The sequence below is a fragment of the Neodiprion virginianus genome, chromosome 3 (genome assembly GCF_021901495.1).
Source record: "Neodiprion virginianus isolate iyNeoVirg1 chromosome 3, iyNeoVirg1.1, whole genome shotgun sequence".
NCBI lineage: Eukaryota > Metazoa > Arthropoda > Insecta > Hymenoptera > Diprionidae > Neodiprion > Neodiprion virginianus.
Genome location: NC_060879.1, coordinates 35,001,203 through 35,021,266, shown reverse-complemented (window position 1 = coordinate 35,021,266; position 20,064 = coordinate 35,001,203). Strand labels below are relative to the sequence as shown.

At 40.1% G+C, this 20,064-nt stretch overlaps 2 protein-coding genes across 6 annotated transcripts in view; one reads left to right on the top strand and one right to left on the bottom strand.

Moving 5' to 3' along the window:
• Positions 1-20,064, top strand: part of LOC124300496 (uncharacterized) — a 66,222-nt gene that overhangs the window by 15,701 nt on the left and 30,457 nt on the right. The gene's annotated exons all lie outside the window — the stretch shown is intronic.
• The window catches only part of LOC124300493 (cyclin-dependent kinase 12), a 44,382-nt gene that overhangs the window by 19,656 nt on the left and 4,662 nt on the right, over positions 1-20,064 (bottom strand). For 2 of the 5 annotated variants that reach the window (XM_046754668.1, XM_046754669.1), the window contains one exon: positions 10,430-10,496. The exons of 1 other annotated variant lie outside the window; for it this stretch is intronic. In XM_046754668.1, coding sequence (XP_046610624.1) covers positions 10,430-10,496 — 67 coding nt within the window. Of the gene's footprint in view, positions 1-538; positions 721-6,629; positions 6,768-6,844; positions 7,030-10,429; positions 10,497-20,064 lie in introns of those variants that run through there. 2 more of the 5 variants (XM_046754670.1, XM_046754672.1) reach the window with 2 other exon arrangements.

Below are 20,064 nucleotides of genomic sequence, written 5' to 3'. Positions count from 1 at the left end.
TGCGAGTTTTGAATAAACGACTGTTCATTCGTCGTTCCATATTCTTGATAACTGTATACATACATGTATAATAACCATAAAAAAATCTAAGAGAAATAAATAAACTGTAGAAGAGTAAATCATGTTCGTCGCAGCTAAATATTTTCGAAACGATATCTTCGCACTCGCGCAGCTGTATAATTCACATGCAAACGTATATCTATGCGTAATATATAAAAACGTATATATATCTATAAACGATTGTGCAAGAGAGACTCCGCGTAATACGAAGAATTAACGCCGCGCAGTGTCGTTTTGTTAATTGGCTGACCATATCTTTGCTCATTAGCTGTCGCAGTTGTCGCTTTCATCGCACCGATAACCACATACCTGAAAACCCCTCACTGAGTCTCTTCTCGTATCTTATGTAAGTTTCATGCAGGCATTTGCGTGCCTTATACACGTACATGTACACCTCTTGTATGTAACGGCTAATAGAAATTGGATTAATTTATCCGACACCGTAGCCGCCGCTATCGTAAGTATAAAATGTACGTACTTGCACACGGCATGCGATACAATCCATGATATGCGGTTGGTTTTCACTTCGAACGTCGTGCAGACAATTTGGGAAACAGAATTCAGAGGGGAAAAATCATACACGCCCGGAACAATTGTAAGTTGCTGTAGGTCTGAGCACTCGAAAGTTCGACTTGTAAGTCGGTTTGAAAGAGCTTTGGTACATCAGACGAATCCGTTACTGTAAAGACGAATCGCCCTGGCAGTCGAAACATAAAATTGGAAAAAGAGAAAGAATCGTTTGAAAAAGATCCAGCAATGTTATTTGCGTCGATAATTCCGCGCAAATTCAAATAATACAAGTTCAGATATGAAGAGTTTGAGAGAAGGGTTATCATTAGAACGTTCAAAATGATTAAACTCTGTTGTTGTTGTTTTTTTTTTTTTTTTATCGACAAAGTCTAATACTTTTGAGCTTATTTTTTTCGTCGTATATTCTCCATAGGTCGGTTGAATTTTTTTTTACGAATAGCTGTGTCCAGAGTAGATAAAAATAGATTTGTGTAAGTACACGGTATTATACAGACTAGTTACTATACTGTAATAGAAGACTTGTCAAATGATTTTTGAATAATTTGTGGGTATCGACTGAGCCAATAAAATGCGTCCATAAACGTGAGAATCGGCTCAAAAACAATCAGATTCCGATCATTCTAAACATTCTAATTACAAGGCCTTTTTTCAAATTGATGATGTGTTTACAAATAGCTTGTGTTGTTCAAATTTCTTCACATTCAATTCTATTACACGATAAGAATGTTGTTTCATTTGTGTTCACCACACCGCATAATTGTCGCAAATAACATATATTTCTGGAGATTTTTTTAAACGCCGGTCTCTCTCTTCTAACTTTCGTCATTAACCCTATGAGTCATAGTAACAAGTATTCTTATCATTTATTTTATACCCATTTTTTGCATGTTTAGATAACTGTTAACCATATTTCTTAGCGGTTTTTTGCTATTTCTCATAGTACACTAACAGATTTTGAATACTCGAAAGTAATTATCGCGATATAATTCAAATTGTTGATGTCAGAAGCAAATTGATTGAGAAAAATCGTGAAAATTCAAGAAATAATTCATTTCTGAGAAAATTACCCCTCTACACATGTACGTGTATTACATAAATTATTAATTATTGTGGTCGCCAATTACGAATCAAAAATCATATTTTCAAAATTCAAGATGGCGGACCCAATATGGCCGAAAAAAATTTCAAATTCGATCGAAATCGGAGAAAAAACTCCGTCCAGGGGTTTTTGGGCTCGCTTATATTACGAATGTGAAATCAGATTGCGAAAATTCGGTATGGAGAATGCAATCGGCTAGCCCAAAAACCTCTGCGCAGTATTATTTCACCGTATTCGATGAAATTTGAAATTTTTGGTCCACCGTATTGGATCCGCCATTTTGAATTTATGAAATCTGACTCCACGTTTGTAATCAGCGATCCCTAAGACCACATAATACTATCTTGTTGCAAAAGTTGTCTCGGCACAGCAACGTCTGACTCAAAGGGTTAAGCAAAAGGTAGACACGTGCAGTGCTCGCGCATAGGAAGAGGATTGATTGCACCCACGTTGGGATAAATCGAGTGGGAATTGAGGCATTAAGAGGCAGACTGCACGCCGCGTCGGCCAGTTTCATTTGGCATCTTCTCCTCGGCTAGGTGCTGGATATAACGGCGAGTGTGCCGCGTCGCGACGCCGCTCGTCGCCGACGCTTATATTCGCTTTGCGAGTCCCGTGGGAAATTCTATTTCACACGGTGTCAACTTATACACCTACCGACGTGCCCGCGTCCTGGCGTTCATTCGTACACAGCCGTACCCTTGCCGCCTGGTCTTTCATTAGGGCAAAGTGTCATCGGATATACACCTCCTCCTTTTCCCCGGCCGATCCGCGATCGGCGGACTCGGTAAATCGCAATTGAAAACCTATCGGGTATAGAATACGCTATGTGATATCTACGCTTTCCCCAGACGCTTCTCGCCGGATCCCGCAAGTTTATCACGGGTTTTTTTTTGTGTCATGTACTCCACGCGATTCCTTTGCAATGTAACACCTATATACCTGTTTAAAATAGTTTGGTAATTTTCTCTTTTTATATCATAAATTTTATTCCCCTCTCATAATATTATTTAATGCAGGAATTTCTTGTTCTTCTTCTTTTCCTTCACCTTCTTACATTTTTTCGTTCACATTTCTACGCCTCCGTTATAACGGATCGTAATACATTATCGTTGCCTATTTATGAACAAACTCTATTCATTCATTCATCCATCGACATGCCGATCTATAACCAATCGTCTATACGCGTCTTGAATCCGTTTATCCATTGTCTAGCCTAAGGCTTTGGCTATTTCATGCGAATAGTGTGGTTCTCCCCCTTTCTGGGTGAATAATTGTTGTTATACGCGACTGCGGAATGATCTTCATCAACGCTGATGGACAATATTTTTGAGATACGTTTATAAAACGTGACCATGGATCATGTTCCGGATTATATCTATAGTCCAAGCATATAGAACAAAAATTGACCAGCTTTCCTAAGCGAGTGACACATCGTCGATGATTAATATCGTTGAAAAAGTAACTTTCTCTGTTTATATTATATTTTTTTTTTATTAAAAATGACCTGTTTGGAGCTTTACAATTTCGCAGATATTTCGGTTCCCCTTGATTAATTATGTGTCGTAATCGTCGCAACTTTTTCACAAAAATATATGCACATTAGGGGTGGTCCTTATTTAGGGTGGTGACGAATCTTTTCCACCCGACTCCCCAAATTCGACGCTTAGCACACTCTCAAAATCTGTTTTTTTTTTTTATTTAGAGGAAGTGCGATACGTCTAGATCGTTCAATGTCCGCTAAAACCTCGCAGTTACAGATATTTCGGAACATTACTACTTTCATAATAAAAATACATACTGAGAAAGAAAGTTTTTCGCATGTTATTTTCATTCGATACATCGATCACAGTGCGGACTATCGTAAAAATGTGAAAAAAAATTAGGCAATTGTCTTTGAATTATTTCAAGTTGATTTGTGGGGGTGGGGCGAAAAAAAATTATCAACACGGTAAATAAGAACCACCCGAAACACACTTTTATGTTTAATTACAAGACGACTGAAATCCGGGGGTAAGTTTCGCCTGTTTGCCCGAGTTGATTTACGTGCAAAAATTTCGGTCACCCCCTCGTAACAAGTCTTTTTGCCCTCGCGCCACTTCTGCCGTTGCTGCTGCACGCAACGCTCGTTATTACTCCATATAATATGCTTACACGAAGTTGAATGCGTGTATAACAGCAACAGCACCGTATCTCCGAGAGCTGCTTGACACCTATACTAGAGTGCGGAGAAAGTAAACTCTCGTTAACAAGGTGCCTGTAATTCAGACGTGCCAAAGCCTCCCGAGTATCGCAATCATCGACCCCTCGGTGGCGCCAACCGAATTGCATATCCAGCTCTCAAACGTTACGGGAATCAGCCAATGAACGTGCGATTCCGAAGTTTGCGCAAATATTTGCACAGCTTTGACGTGACGCAAAAAAAAAAAAAAAAAAAAAACTGCGAATGGCTGAAATTGCATCGCTCGAAGACGCGAGGTTTCCCATTTCCTTCCCTACGAACGAATAATATGTGTAATGCTTGTGATACCTCTTCGACGAACGTGTAATAATAACATGTAACGAAAAAGGTATTCGAATTGTGGCAGCGATGCGGAGAGTCGACGATGATGACTTGACGTTATGCCCACGGTGTTTGACAAGGACCGATACGTGTCCTCGCATCCTTAAAATTATCAACTCACGTTACACGTGCAAAGACGGAACGATAAATCGTCAGTGCGGATCAAAGTTTCAGTCACGTCGGGCGTGATTTGATTTTCGTTTCGTCGTTTCATGCAGCGCGATTATTACACTGAGAAAAATTTCATTCGTTACGGTAACTAGAAAATTTCAGTAAAACGGGTATCGTTAAAAAAGTCGTTTGAATATTGTTGGAATTACGAAAAACGAGGTGCGCGTAACCATTTTGCGCTATTGTCGATCCTTTTTTGGTAATTGCAACGGAAAATCAGTTTGTGAGGCTTACCGTACTTTTTTAGTTAAATAAGGCTTTAACGTAATTAACAGTTACAAGAAAATATAGTAACAGTGATCGTAATGAGAAAGAATAGTAACGGATACTGGACTTTCTGGTAACGGCTACAAAACTAATTTTGATTTTCTACCGAGAACTATATTTTTCGATTGTGGTAAAAAATGAAAATAGTCAAGGACTGAGGTAACCGGAACTTGAAATTTCTCTCAGTGGATAGGATAAAATTTTACAGTTTTTTGGAAATTGCTGCATTAACGCACTTTCATTAGGTACGCGTGCAGTATCCATCGTTTACTTTTAACGACGGAATTTTAATTCGCAAAACGAAGGTGTTTTCAATGAGGTTGAAGTTCGATAGTAACGGAAGCAATTATACTTGCGATGGCCTTCTTTTTTCATTTAGAAAAACTCGTCATGTCGCAATGCTTTAGAATTGTACCCATATTTTGCAATTTCAACTTCTCAATAGTTATTTCGTAGCCATAAAATATCTCGTTGCGCTAACGAGATTACTTATACATCTTCTGCAGCCTCATATTTTCTGCATCGAGAGGTTAAATCAGCGAGAATACATCACACGGTGAAATTCTTCTCATTTTTCGTCTCAAGTTTCTTACAGAGATATTTCCTTAAGACAGATGCCAAAAATACTTATACAATGTTTATACATGCAAAATTGAAGCAGTGCCAATCACCGATTTGAACCTCAGGCCAATTACTCTTCACGTCGTAAAATTCGCAGAATTGATGAACGTTCCGGTAGATGATTTTGTAAACACTTGATAATTTTAGTGTCTTGATTATATCAGTGGTACCTATAATTATAAGTTTTACGGCTGATCAGTATCGTCAATCGAGAATACATCTAAATATTCAGAAGCAACGTATCAATCAGCTTCTTTTTCAGACGCTTTTTCTTTCTGACGAGCCCGCAATTTTCAAGTACATACTTGAATCAAACAAGAATTTTTTCAAGATTATTTAGCCTAAGGCCAAATTGATTGAGCAACAATTATTTAAATTTTTAATCAAACAGGTTATGCCTTATATCACGGATCAAACGATTCGAAAAAGTGGTAAATTGTGTTTTATGAGCGACGATTGTAAAAGTGCAAAGATCAACGCGTCTAAAAACCAACAGAATTCCAGACAATTTTGTAAGATTTCGTTCGGCCATTTCGAAAGTTCTTTAATTAATCCATAACGAGGACTGTTTCACAGACTAATTTGCATTTGCAAACCGCATTTCACGAAATGATCACGCAATTAACATGAATCTATATTTCCTTTTCTCGATAATTAACGAGTCGGCTCGTCTCGACACAGCTTCGGTGAAAGAGCAAGACCCTCACTCATCAACATAATTCAAAACTTGTAAAAAATGAGACATTGTACACCATTTTACATTTTTTATCCGAGCAGTGGATTCGCATATATCAATTAATTATTTAATTACTGTGTACGCGAATATTACAACTGTTGAACCCATGTGTACTAATAATATTTGTCCCCTCTGCATTGTATTCAAACACCGGAAATTCACTCTCCACACTGCGTGTAATATCTAGTAGCAGAGAAATTGACGCAATCTCGATTCTCGCGATCCTAATGCATTTTCCGAGTCACAGGGTCACAGGATATAAATCCCTGCACTGCGGGATATTTTTGTGTTAAGGGTCGACGTTGCGCCCGCAATTTATACTCACGCCAAATATGACGCAGCTTGCTTGCAGCAGCTCAAGCGCGGGAAAAATTTGAACCTTTAAAAATTGCGACGCACACTGCAGTTGTAATTCAGTTCAACCGAACCCTTCTTCTTCAATTTTTCTTGGATAATTCAATACTTTCTCTTCGATTCCGCGCTAATCATTAATAACAATGCGAATTCGTTATCGATATAACGTACAACTTAACGCTGATTGTAATGACAGTAATTAAACCACTGCATCTTATAATTCTCACCTATATATTCAACCACTCCGTTCAGCCGTGAATAAAAAATCCGAGTATACAAAAATCGTAATCCTTATCCCAATCCACTATGCAGGACGTCCCGATCGAAATTACAGTACAAGTCCGGTGAAAACTCGATCAACACCTCTGCACAAATAAAACAACAATTTCGCGTAATGAGAACTGGTCGAAACTCGTCCAACGTTTCAAAGATCATCCATTACCCGCGCGATCATCGCAGCACTTTTCCCGCTGTGTTCTTCTTCGTCAATCGTTCCAAAATAAATAAAAGCCAACGAAACGACAACAAGATTGGGAATCCCCGAACTACACGCCTGCGATGCGATAAAATCTTTTCGGTGTAACGTGTGTTCGAAAAAGAAAAAAAATCGAAAATGAGAAATAAGAGAAAAAAAAAAAAAAGAAATTAAAGAAAAAAAGAAAAAAACAGTAAAAACACCGCGCGACGGCTCTTTCTTGCCCTACGGTGCAGAGGAACACAACCCTGACCCTCTCTCAGGAGCACGTGCGTCTGACAGAACGCGTCCGCGTCGTCGGCTGGTAATCCTTTACAAAACGGCGGGTATCGCGCGGCGGGCCGTTTCTACGCCCGACTGCGGCTGCCCACTGAACTCTCAACCGTCGTCGAACCTCTCCGCGTCTTTTCCGATCCCCCTCCTCCCGCCCCCCCCTCTTGACCTACCGCCTCCTCCTCCTCTTCCTCCTCCTCCTCCTCCTCCTCCTCCTCCTCCTCCTCCTCCTCCTCCTCCTAGTCGGTGCCGCTTACTTGTTTCGCCGTACAGTAGCTGAGACGCAGGTCTCTATAGCGACGTGCGGATGGAACGACGTCGTCGAACTTCGTGATAACAGGAATGGTATACGGGTGGATGGGGGAAAAAAAAAACAAAACGAAAAGAAAAAAATGTTTTTTATACGGTGGATCACGGATCAGCGAATTCGTATGATTTTTAACATTGCGAATCGGAATTTGGTATCGGAATTGCGCCGTCATACTACCCGGATTTTGAGTTTGAGATTAGGTGGAGACAAAAATGTGGGTTGCGATTCAAAAGAGACATTCGTTGGTCGAACAGGTACGGTGCTTGATTATTTTTCTGCTGTTTATCGTAACCAAAAAGTATATCGTTTTGGGTATAAATTAAAAGTTATATTTATGATTTAGCCAGAAGGTATAGCGTATGGGTGTCAGTTTTTTTTTTTGGTTCGTTTCATTATAGTCACTCGTACCACGTTTTCTTATAACTGTTGAAATAACTTGATAATAATGCATACGAGAAATGGTACTGAAAACTACAATTAACACCAAATAGTTACTTATATCAAATTTTCTTGTGGTTCTGATAATATTTAAATAGCTGTTGTAACGATATCGATTTTACTACAGAATTTTCTAGTAATTACGTACTATAAATCAAATTCCCTCTTTCCAGGCAGCTTGGCACTTGCACTGGCCCAGATAAACTTTTTTCAAACCACGATCCAAACGTCATCTGTGATAACGGATTAAAGGGGTGATTTCACCCTTTTACTCTTCATCTTTGAGCGTATTTTGAATAAATGCTATTTAAGGCTCAGATTTGAAAGACACTGGTTTTATCTTTAATTTACAAGCTTTGAAATTTGAATACCGATCCTCGACTACACTCAAGTTACTCGAAACGACCTTTGCCAAAAGATATTTAACACGGCACGACAACATCGAAACTCCAGCCACCTACGAGTTTGATGAAATTTCAATCCACATCCTAATGTGTACAGCGGCAGACTCCTTGTCGATCTATGGACGGTAAAGTGGATTTTGAAAGGTCAAAAAAGAAATATTTCTCAAGAAGCCCGGTTAAACCCCACCCGAGATGAGCTGCACTCGGTTAATCGCGGCTTTAATGTATTCCGTAGATAAGTAAGTGGTTTTCGCAGAAATTTGAGAATGATTCATGTCCGAATTATAATATATTATAAGACTCCGCGAGCTATAAGCGAAAAGTCTTGTTCGAACGTAAATCATTCTAGATTCTGCAAAGACCGCTTATTACACGTATCACAACAGGATGTGTTTGTATGAAATTTTAACAAAATAATAGGACCGGTTTCGAAATTATCGCGTGAAAAATGTAGTCAAACAATTACGCACCACTTTTAGAATTACAAGTCATGTTACTTGGGGTAAAATTTCCTACTTTCAATTCACAACATCGTTACATCTTTGTTACACACTGACAATCAGTCTTAGGTTTTTTAATTATCAGCAAAAATTAAAAGCGTTGTTTCCCGATATGATTTTTCATCATTGCCAAAAAAATAACACCCCTCGACAAGTTTGCCTGTCCTCTGATTTCTCCGTGATAAAGTGACGAGAGTTCATCTTTGCCTCGGTTTCTTCAGCGGTAATATCCGTGCTCCGTCAATCGATGCAACGCGACACCATAAAACCGCTTTGATGTCTTCCGGCGAACCGAATTAACTGGTATCCATGATGAATTTCAATCACCGAGCGCATTTGCCCGAAAATTTTCACCCCTTTTCACTTTTTCACGCTGATCATTGGGCCCGAATGAATTGATTACGCTTTTCGCATTCATGCATTCACCTTGCTCGCCTGCACGCCATGGGGGAGATATTTATAAAGAAGATTTTACAGCTGCTATTTGCAGATTGATAAATTTTTTGCATGCCGTAATATCCGACTTTACCAGCAGGTTTTTCCAATATAATTTTCTTCACTTTTTAGAGTACATTCTCCGTTATTGAGACAGTTAATTTTTTTCACTGGTTCTAAAATTCTTGACCCTGATTTAACGCGAACATTTGAGAATAAAACCATGTATCATAGTCGAGAAATGGAGAGAAACAAAAAGAAGCTTCTCGAAAAAATTCCAGATATATAACGAATTTAATACGCTTCCATCGCTTTTTGAGTGTGAATTCAGAAAGTCGAAAAATTTGCGAAGAATTTCTTTGAACGTCCGTCAAATTTTTTCTCTACATCCAAGTTTCAATTCGCAAACTTCTGCGATAACTTATTCGTCAGAATTATGCGGTGTAGATTTCAAACGAAGTTTAAAAGAAATTCGGGAAGGAATACAGTCGATCCAAAAATAGCTCTACTCCGAACATGGAATCCGAGAATTCGTTACTCGACCCGTGCAACACCGCAAGCGTCCCTTATTCGCAAACGATATTATTGCATAACCCGAAGACAATGGGGAAAGTGAACCGACTGTGTTTAGCGGAAAGTTCGGCGTTCGGTGGTCAATTACAAATGGCGAATCGCTATGTCCATACGCACAGAACGTCGACCAAAGTCGTGGAAAACCGACCTTAAAAGAATATCACGAACGAAGAAAAATCTTATCCAATCGATCGTTTTAATTATTCGCAAAAAGCGCGTCAATTTTTGCAGATCAGTGACACGATCGAATTGGTTTAAGCCAACCGAGACTCGTCGGTTCAATTTATCGATTATTGGGTTGAAATTTCAAACAAGTACCGATTCGTAGTAGGTACTACACTAAAGTAAACTGTAGTAACACCGATCAGTGACACTTTCGAAAATCAAGATTTCCACCAATTCATCATTCGTCATTTTATTTTCGCACGTTTGAAGTTTTTATATAATCGCCTTTTCAAACATTGATCCATCCAAGTTTTGACCCACACTCGATTACTGACAGCCGAAACTGAGCGCCAGACTATTTCTCAGCATAAACGTTACAAGTCGCATGTTCAGGCTGTTCAGGGACAGTTAACTATTGGACTAATTACCGTAATTAGTTATTGCGTTTACTTGCCTTGGAATGTCGCCGATTCTGGGTGGTCGAGTCTTACGCGGACATGCGTCCCCCCATACATTGCCAGCTGTAACAATAAATGCGGAATTACGTTATTCATTTTTAACGATCATTTCAACATTGACGGTGGTAAACTGACTTATTAGCAAGTGTATACGCGTAGCGTTAATTACGACGCTGACGCCGATCAATCGTATATTATTTATATCCCACGCACAGCTCATCCAGAGATTTCAATTTGCTCGATACCGAGCTCACTTTTTCCTCTACCCCTCCTCTTATCACTTCGGACTCTGGCCCGATCTTGAGTTTCTTCTCTGCCGCGTGTATCTGCTCTGTAACAACTCACAGCTACGCGAGCAATCGATTATTCGTTATCACTCGGGGAGAGATAGCCTTTTCAACTTCGCGTTGTGACCGATATGCAAATTGCCACACTCAGAACCGAGGGACAGTTACTCGCTAATACAAGCCGCGTCCCCTTTTCTATTCAATTTTATCCAGCTCTGCCGAAGCGTATTTTTTAACGAATCAGCCCTCTGATTGTCTGCAGGAAATGCATTGTACCGATTCTCCGATACGAATGTGCACTGCTCGGAGAATTTATATCAGATGAATTTGTAAATTTATCAATTTGCAAAGACAATCGACCGATGGATTATAACACTGTATTTGTATACCGCAAGCGAAAGAAAATTATACGACAAGTATGCTCGACACGAAACGCGTACACGGTAGTCATGCACGTATATGCACATCGAATTGTGAAAGCCCAATTGCAGTTTGATTGGCTGATCCGGTTAAGTTTGGACCTCGTGTATGGCTCGGTGAGTATAATTCTGATCAAGTGCAGTCGGATCGTATAATTCTCTTACTTTTACGTCAATTTATCTAATGATCCGGATCCGATTACCAAATTAGGCAAAGAAACAAGTTATCTAATAAAAGGGAGGTTCTTTGCGACGGCCAGGCTTATGCGCCAAGGGACTAAGTGTAGTTTCAGTGTCTGGATCGTGAAAAACAATTTTTAACGTACGTAAGTAGGAAAAGTTGATGGAGTTGAAACTTGAAAGATTGAAGAAATCTTTTGACACATGAATTTCTTAACGCGAGACGTAAAAGGAGGCATAAAATATTACGAGGAGTGTATTAGCTGGACTTCTTGCACACGTTCTTATGGAATGAAATTAATCCCTAACTGAAGTTTGTAAATTAGACGCGACGAATCCGAATTTCTCACATTTCATTCGGAAATTAATGATACGAATTGAAAACCCCGTAATAAAAAGGTAATCTGCTTATTTCATTCGTCGCCATCTGCTCTTCCACATCAAAGAACCGCCGATAATAAACGAAAGATAAAAAAGATAAGAATAATATATACACCAATATTACATATGTATATGCTAGTGGAATTAGTTCGTCGCGGTTTTTCGCCATTTCCTTACTTCGTGAGACGTGCGATTTTCGAATTCGAAATAAACACTTCAACTCGGTAATCGAGAGGGTAAAATCTGCAACATTGAGTGAACATCGAGCTGCACTAATTGGGATCAGCCGACGCCACGACGTTACTCTATTATGCATACAGCCAGTCGAATGTCAGACTTTCGTTGTCTAGTATTTCCATTAACGCAAACGGCTGGATCGTGTCATAATCTGAGCCCGAAATTAGACGTGCGAATTTCGGTGAAATCTAAAGCTGAGCGGGTTCAAGCGGCGCAAGTTTGGATATCGAGTTACGTTCTGGTTCTCTGTTTCAAATAATACAACGCATGGTGGGCGAAACAAATGTAAATTAGCTAGAGTGAATGGATCCGGTGTAAGGATACAGTCTGTATTATGTTTCGTCTGGAAGCAACGTATCTTTTTTTTTTCTTTTCTTTTTTCTTTTCTTATTTTAATCACTCTTGACTGAAAAACTTGTTGTTAATAGCGAGAAAGGAATACTCGCTGAAGGATATCTCTTAAATCCAATTTTAAAAGGTCCCCCTCCGAACTCGAAGTTTTCCCATTTAATCGTAAGTAACACGGTGTCAGTTGAATATTTAAGTTGTAAAATCAATAGTTTTACCGGTAAAAACGTTTGAAGAGAAAACGTTTACACAAAAAGACATGTCTTGTAAACGGTTGAAGTTAGAGTAGATCTTGTCCTTTAGACATTTTTACAGAGAATTGGATCGCCTATAAATCTTCTTACTCAAGCTTTTGCTGTCAAGTGACACATCAGTTTAGCTACTAAAGCCTTTGAGGAAGAATTTTCACATTGAATTGACTTTCGATCAGAGACTTGTAATATACTTTCTAACAGTGTGAGCTACGGATATTTCTCTATAGACATTTTTCTAGATAATTTCATTCCGTACAACGTAATCCCAGAATTAATTCCAAATCATAAAATGCGTCTAGTTGGTCTAAATGATTTATAAAGAAAAAAAAAAATGCCATGTTCCTCTTGTTGTTGGAAGGATATTTTTAAATTGGATCTCAGAAATATCATTCCGTGATGATTCTTTGCTTACCATTTGCAAGAAATTTTTTTGATGGTAGCGAAAAGAAATGCTGCTTTCAAATAAAACAGCAGCATGTCGATGCATACCCTATTTGTAGAACCAGTAACAAATTTCCACGGTCCAATTGTTAAATTGTTAACAAGTAGACACGGGCCGCAAGCAGCTTAGCATATGTAGGGCTCGCGCAGCTAATCGCGAAACTAAACGTAGGACATCCGTTTTAAAGAGGGTCACATCCCCTCGTAAATGTTCGTATCAACGCGTTTATTCTTACGCTCTCCATTGTCTAAAGCAGTGCAGGCAGCGACGTTGAGCAGCGAGGCTCTTGATAAGTGTTAAACGATGTGCCTAATGAGACAATTCGTACGGACCTCCCTGTTCATAATACTCCAAGCCCGGTGAAACGATGCAAATCTCCGGACAATTCCACGCTTACGGCTCGCTCAACTCCGTTTAACAGAACGTGTGAAATACGTGACAGCTGAAATTTAGCGTCGAATGAAATCCGACTCATCACGTTCACAATTACATTGATGTGACCGTATTGGATGAAAAATTTCTTTTGAATATTTTCGCCGTATCTATTCCTCGTCCAGGAACCAGGTAGTAAAACATAAAATCTCCAAACTTATCCACCATTTCCGCAAAATGGCGGCTTTATCGGCGTCCTTGAAACGAGGATAACTTTTGAGCTACTTGGTGACTCGGTACTAAATTCAGGCAGTGATTTCTTGCCATTCGCCTACAGCTACCTGATTTTTTTCCCAATTTTTCTCGGCACGAATAAAAAATTACGATCATCTGAATTTTCCAAGTGTAAATGATCGCGAAACGAGACGGCAAAACGTGTTTTTTACGGTGACGGTGCCTTATACGACAAGGAACACGGGTTTTCGTGTTCCTGCAGTATTGTCGAAATGCGACAGAATATTTTGATACTTTTTTTTATTTCAGGTTACGGGATGTTTTCATACGTATAAAGCTGTCAGTTTTCATATAGTGTTTACGCGAATTTACCTACATCGTGATAGGAAACCCAAGGAAAAGCTCCTCCAGTTCTCAAGGCAATACACGTAGAGAGGTCCATGAACGTGACGGCCTGCATCTTTGTACCCGAAGTTTGAATATTTCAAGTATCGTATCCTGAAACCGTCGTTCCTCCTCCACTTCAGGCACCATTCAATTCTCCAATTCCCCTCGTTTTTATACCTATTTCCGAGCCGGGTGTCACACATGGAGGAAGCGTATCGTCTCACCGACATATAAATATATCAACTCGCCTTGAAACTTGGACCATATAACGAGGCCATCACCCATGAAGGTGCTTTTTCGTTCAAGTCCCGCGACGGATTCGTCATGGTCGTATATTTTGTCTGTAGGAAAATGGAAAAATAAAAAAATTGCAAATAACAAAAGTCCTCTTCCGACCGGAAGGAGACGAGAAGGGAATTGAATCGAGAAACAAGATCCAGGCTGAGGGAACGCCGAATGGACGTGGTCGATAAGCGGAACGAATGATCCTGCAAACGAACTGGAGAAAAACAAGGGTGTCTGACGAAATTACCTGATTAGGTAATCGATTCCGATCCGTTGCGTTTTTGCGAACGCGTCGCGCACTCCTCGTAGCTTCTCGAAGGTCGAATCCTTGTTCACTTAGTCTAATTAAAGAGCAGGAACTTGGCACAGTCGATAAACGATAGACTCAATAACGTATCGCTGGGAAATTAGAAAGTGGCTTTGTACCGTGTAACATATATCTTATGCGGAAACGTAATAAGCGCGCTGTCCGTTTAAATTATAGTCCGATCCTATTAGCGGGATTCTGCACTTTGAGGTAAGTATATACGTCTTATTTCGGCCAGGATCCCGCCTACAGCCGTACCTGCGTGGCCTAAGCACTCAACCTCGGGTTTCTCGGTAATTTGGAAAATGCGATCTCTTCCCAACCGAATCTAATTTCACGCAAGGTGAAACCAGAGAGCTCGCTGCTTCTCCGGATATGCGCCAACCACAAGAGGGTCATCGTAATGTGTTCCCAAACTTTCAAATGTCAACGAATAATGACGATGATATCGAACCTCAAAGATTCTCCCGGCCTTCGAGACGATCGAGATGGATTTGATCCACTCCGCTTCGGCCTTGATCTCTGCAGATAAGAATTTCATTTCAAATCTTTGCGTGTGTGTGTGTGTGTGTGTGTGTGTGATACGCCGGATGTCGCAGCTCACAGATTCGTGACCGTCCGCGTCAACGTGTATCGACGACAAATACTGCGCCATTTGACATCGACGACAGGCCCAAGTGTCAAGTGTCATCGGTCCAGTTCGCTCCGTCGTTTTAACTGACACACGCAGGCACGCCAAGCCGATCAAATCTGTCCTCTTCGCTTCTCTCGAATTGGAATATATGTATATATGGTATGTATAATGTTTGATTGGATGTTTGAAGGGTGTTGTCGCCGAGTGAATTGAAGCGATATAAAGTATACAGACGATCTCGGTACTCGCGTCAAATTTTACTTTCTCTTGCAATAGTGCGAACAAAAAAAAAAAAACCTGAACTACCATCGCATTATCCTCGATATATCCATGGAATTACATGTTTTCGTTGCGTTTGGCTCTCTTCTTATACACTTCCACACGGTCATTCGGAGCTCCCGATTCCTCGGCCGCCTACTTAGAATTTCAAATACCCGTTCCATGGTTTACTATCCTTTCTGTTTTCTACGCGGTTATATTTATACATCATAGCTTACACTTTCCAGCGACAGTGACGGATGCCATGTTTTCTTTGGCTGTATTGTCAATCAACCGCATCACCCTATTTTCAGTTTATACCGCCTGACACTTGAGTCCATTTTACTGTCGGTCGGACACCGCGTCAATAGCAACCAACACATTTTGTTCTATTTAACCATAGCTGTATAATCGTAATAGCAAGAATTAATGATTGACGCTACATTAAATTCTCACGAACCTTCTCCGAGGAATAGTTTTGTTACAAAAGCAGGTGCCCTTACCGTTCCTAACACTTCGGTCATGAAGACAGTTGCGAAACTTGGAGGATCGAAGAAAGGTCACTCGTCGTTCATAATTTCTGTACATACAATGAGGCACGTCGCCGCAACTGTGGCGATCGATGAATCGGAGTGAATTTAAGAGGTTCGAACCTCCGTGATTACTCGGTCCAAGATGGAGCGCTAATTTGCGCAAAAAGGAGTCAATCACTCAACCATCTGTCCGTTAGTTTCGCGGTCTTCGTGATAGCCTGCGGGTTTTTCGACCGAAGAAACCGAATTCTAAAGCTCAACGTTGAACGTACACGAAGATACACCCGAAGACACGTGGACGAGACGGTCTTCGGACCAATCAAGGCGACAGTTCCCGCCGTAGATAACGTGCTTTATTGATGAAAGCTCTGATCGTGGCTGCAGCGTCGCAAGCACGGTGATTTAAGACGGTCGGAATCGGATATTGGCCCGTCGTGCAAATCAATTGGTCCTCATCTAATGGAGCGAGACAGAGGAGGATAAGAGAGCCGAGAGAGTACGGAGATGAGAGCGAGAAATCGTCCTCGACGTCTCCCAAGGAATTCATCTTCCGGAATTAACCTTCGAACTGTCGTTCGCTGTGTGTAATAGTGTAAGTTGAGTCATTGAGACGCCGCGAAGTTTGGAGCTGGGAAGCAAAATCGACGCTGACGGCGGCCACTCCAACATACCAGAGATAAGAAAAATATATACTCTCCGACTTGTGGCGGGTGCCCCATTAGGTCTATTTATAATGCGGAAATTTCCACCCGCACAACCCAACATACATACTCACCTGTGCGAGGTTTATACAGGCGAACGAATCTTCTCGTGGGCGAAAATTACACAAGCTAGAAATACACGAGCGAAAAAAAAAACGAAATGGAAATATTCGCCCAGCTTTTATCAACAAATGGGTTCTGTACACTTTTTACACGTGTGTTGAGGAAAATACAACATTTTCTATTAGCCTGTAAACTGTTTACAGGGGAAATGATGAAGCGCTGAACTAGGTCGGGTTAAGGGAACATTTTCATCCCGAGCAGCTTCCTTTGATTCACATTCTCCGGGTTACAATTACAGTAACTCTGACCGTATAAAGAAACTTGATAGCGAATCTGACTCTGGGTTAAAACGTGGAGAGACGTGGCTGATTCGTAGGAGAGAAGAAAATAAAGAGACGAAAACGGAAGTGCTGACAGAGCGTGACGAAGTTAATCGGGGCAATACAGAGTGAAAGACGATTAGAAATATCAGAGCTTATTTATCGTGAATCGCATTGCTACCAATGTCTGAAATATGAAATTGGCTTTTCTATCGTTACACAACACGGAGCAAAGCGATTGGCATCGACCGATTTTATACGATTGCTCGAGATTCTCTTAAATTTGATTATGTTGCTATTCACTGCTTGTTTTCGTTCTAGAAATGCGATAAAACCTTGTTCGACGACGGGTAGAGATGACGAGGGTCAATAAAGTTTTAATCAGCGCTCTCGTTCAGCACAGACGACGGTCGAGAACTGCGAACGAAGAAAAAAACTGGAAAGAAAAGGAATATGTGGTCAAAAGTGATATTAAAAAAAAAAAAGAAAGAAGAAATTTTTAACCACGATGAAAAAGAGTGCGCGCAACATAATTATGAAACGTATAAACAAAGGCCGTTGCGTTACTTCTGGGAAAATTTCCGTCATGCCGCAACGCAAAAAGCCCTAAAATTATCGTGCTCGAGGGCGCGGAGAGAAACAGAGAGAACCGATCCCCTGAATAATACATTCAATTCCGTACAAATCTCCCTGGCCAAAACGCCGCGGTAACGATAATTTACTGTAAAATTATGTGAACAAGTATATACCAGGTGTATAATTTGAAAGAATGTAGACCTCGGTTGTATTGTAAGGAACCTCTTGCGGGTAAGAGAATTAAATTTAATTTTTACCGATGAATTATTAGATAGTAATAATTATTTTCGTTGAAAATGGAAGATCTCGTTCTAAAATATGAACTGCAGGATGTCGGGGCCCGAGATATTTTCAAATTATGAACTATGCGTAGAGTTAGATACAAGATAAAGAAGAACGTCATCATCCAATCCAAAGGTCGTTTATTTGTTTGAGAATATTTCCAGTCCGTTTCGCGATTAATGGATAATTGATTCTCGTCTCCTTTCGAAGAGGATCGACATCGACGGCTTATAACAATGGAAACGTTAATATTCTTCGTGCTGCGCAATGCTCGCGAGTGTTTAGCGGGTGGGAAATGACTCGGAGTTAATTCCCTCGACGGTGACACAAGACCCGACAATGTAACCGATGCCCCCGAGGCGTAATCCACCTGCCGGCAGGTTGACTTATACACTCGCCGAGTGTAGAAAGTACGTAATAACGAGTGTGGGCACACTGCCATCTCAACAATTTCGCAAGACGTGTAACAAGGCGTTATCAGGGTAGCGAGAAAAGCAAAATTACACATCGAAACGTGCGTCGTTACAGATAATTACGCAGGCTCTTGTGTCGAATTGTTCGTACATTTTTCATCCTAAGAAATGATCCGGTCGCTCTTGATATTTTTCGCTTTAAGTTACGCGTCTATATTATTCGAGACGATCTACCCGGTGCAATAAAAAACGAACACATTACTCGATCGCTAAATATCAATGACGAATTCGCAGCGCACGGCGTGATTGATGGTAAGATTAACGCGATATTCTCAGATACACTTCGTGATACAATAATTGCAATTTCGATCAGTGGCGAGGAGAGAAGAGCATGAAACGATAACAAGAATCGATTACAGATATTCGCTGAACCGACGTTTCTTGTTATTGTAGAACAAGAGAAGAGTAAGGATGAAGAGTTTCGTCTTGTTACACTAAGGCCGAAACGCCTATTCGATTAAAGTATAATTATATTATTATCGTTCGAGCTCAGTCATCTCTGCAAAATAATAATATGAATAAATACTTGAATTTCTGCACGTATGCTGTGAGACGCTTATATGTATGTTTTGTACACTCTTGTCATGTAGACGCGTTGAATCGGCCCAAAAATAAAAGGTGAAGTGTTCGAGTCGGTCATCCGATAAATTCTTATACACCTGTTGCACTGCATCAACGGCGAGAAAAACATCAGATCGCTATAAATCCGCGTCTGCGTTATATTACAGGTAATTTAGAGTAAAAATTCATATAAATTATCCGCCGCAAAAATTATCTGATCGAATTCACGTTTGTTTTTGTAAAACATTAGATCCGTCCTACATAAAATGTAGGTATAGCTTGATAAAGTGGAAAGGAATAAATTTGTCAATCACTTGATCGAAATAAATTTATATAGCCGATTCTCGCTCATCTTTACACAACACGACACACACGATATTCGTGTTTAAGAATTTAACGCGTAGGTATTGAGCTGCGATCGTTGGAGCCAACCATAAAATTATTTCACGTATAGAGCTGTTATTGTCAAGAGAACATCATCTGCACACACACGCCGTCTTGTATCGGGTTATAACGTTGCGTAACGAGTGTTCTTCGCAGTCCGGCAATCGTTATAATTTATTTCGTTACTGTTTTTTCTTTTTTTTCTTTTTTTTTGGTTTATTTTCATCGTTTTTTTTTTTTTTTTTTTTTTTTTTCATTCAATCGCCATCTTTGAGACGGTTCTTAAAAAGTCTGTCGTCACGGTCGTAACTTGGAAACATTCGCGCTGTTCGTCGTACCTTTTAAAATTAATAACCGAATTGTAATTTTATTGATTATTCTTCTCACTCTCATTTTCTCGACATGTATACAATGTGTATATTTTTAAAAAAGCACATTATATCTCGGACCTTCGAAACTACACGTTTACTACTTCGATCGGAACCCTGGATCTTTCATAATAAGCGCTACACCTGTGTGTAATAATTAACGTGTATTAATATATGAAGTTGAACGAGTCAACATATTTTTCCCTCCTCTTCTTCCCTGCGGCGGTATAGTGTAGTTATATATATGCCAACCTTTCTGCTGCACATACATGGTCGAGCCGTGTTGCTTTTTACGCGTATGGAACACGGTTATCATCCACATCCCGAATCGGAATAAAGAAGCGA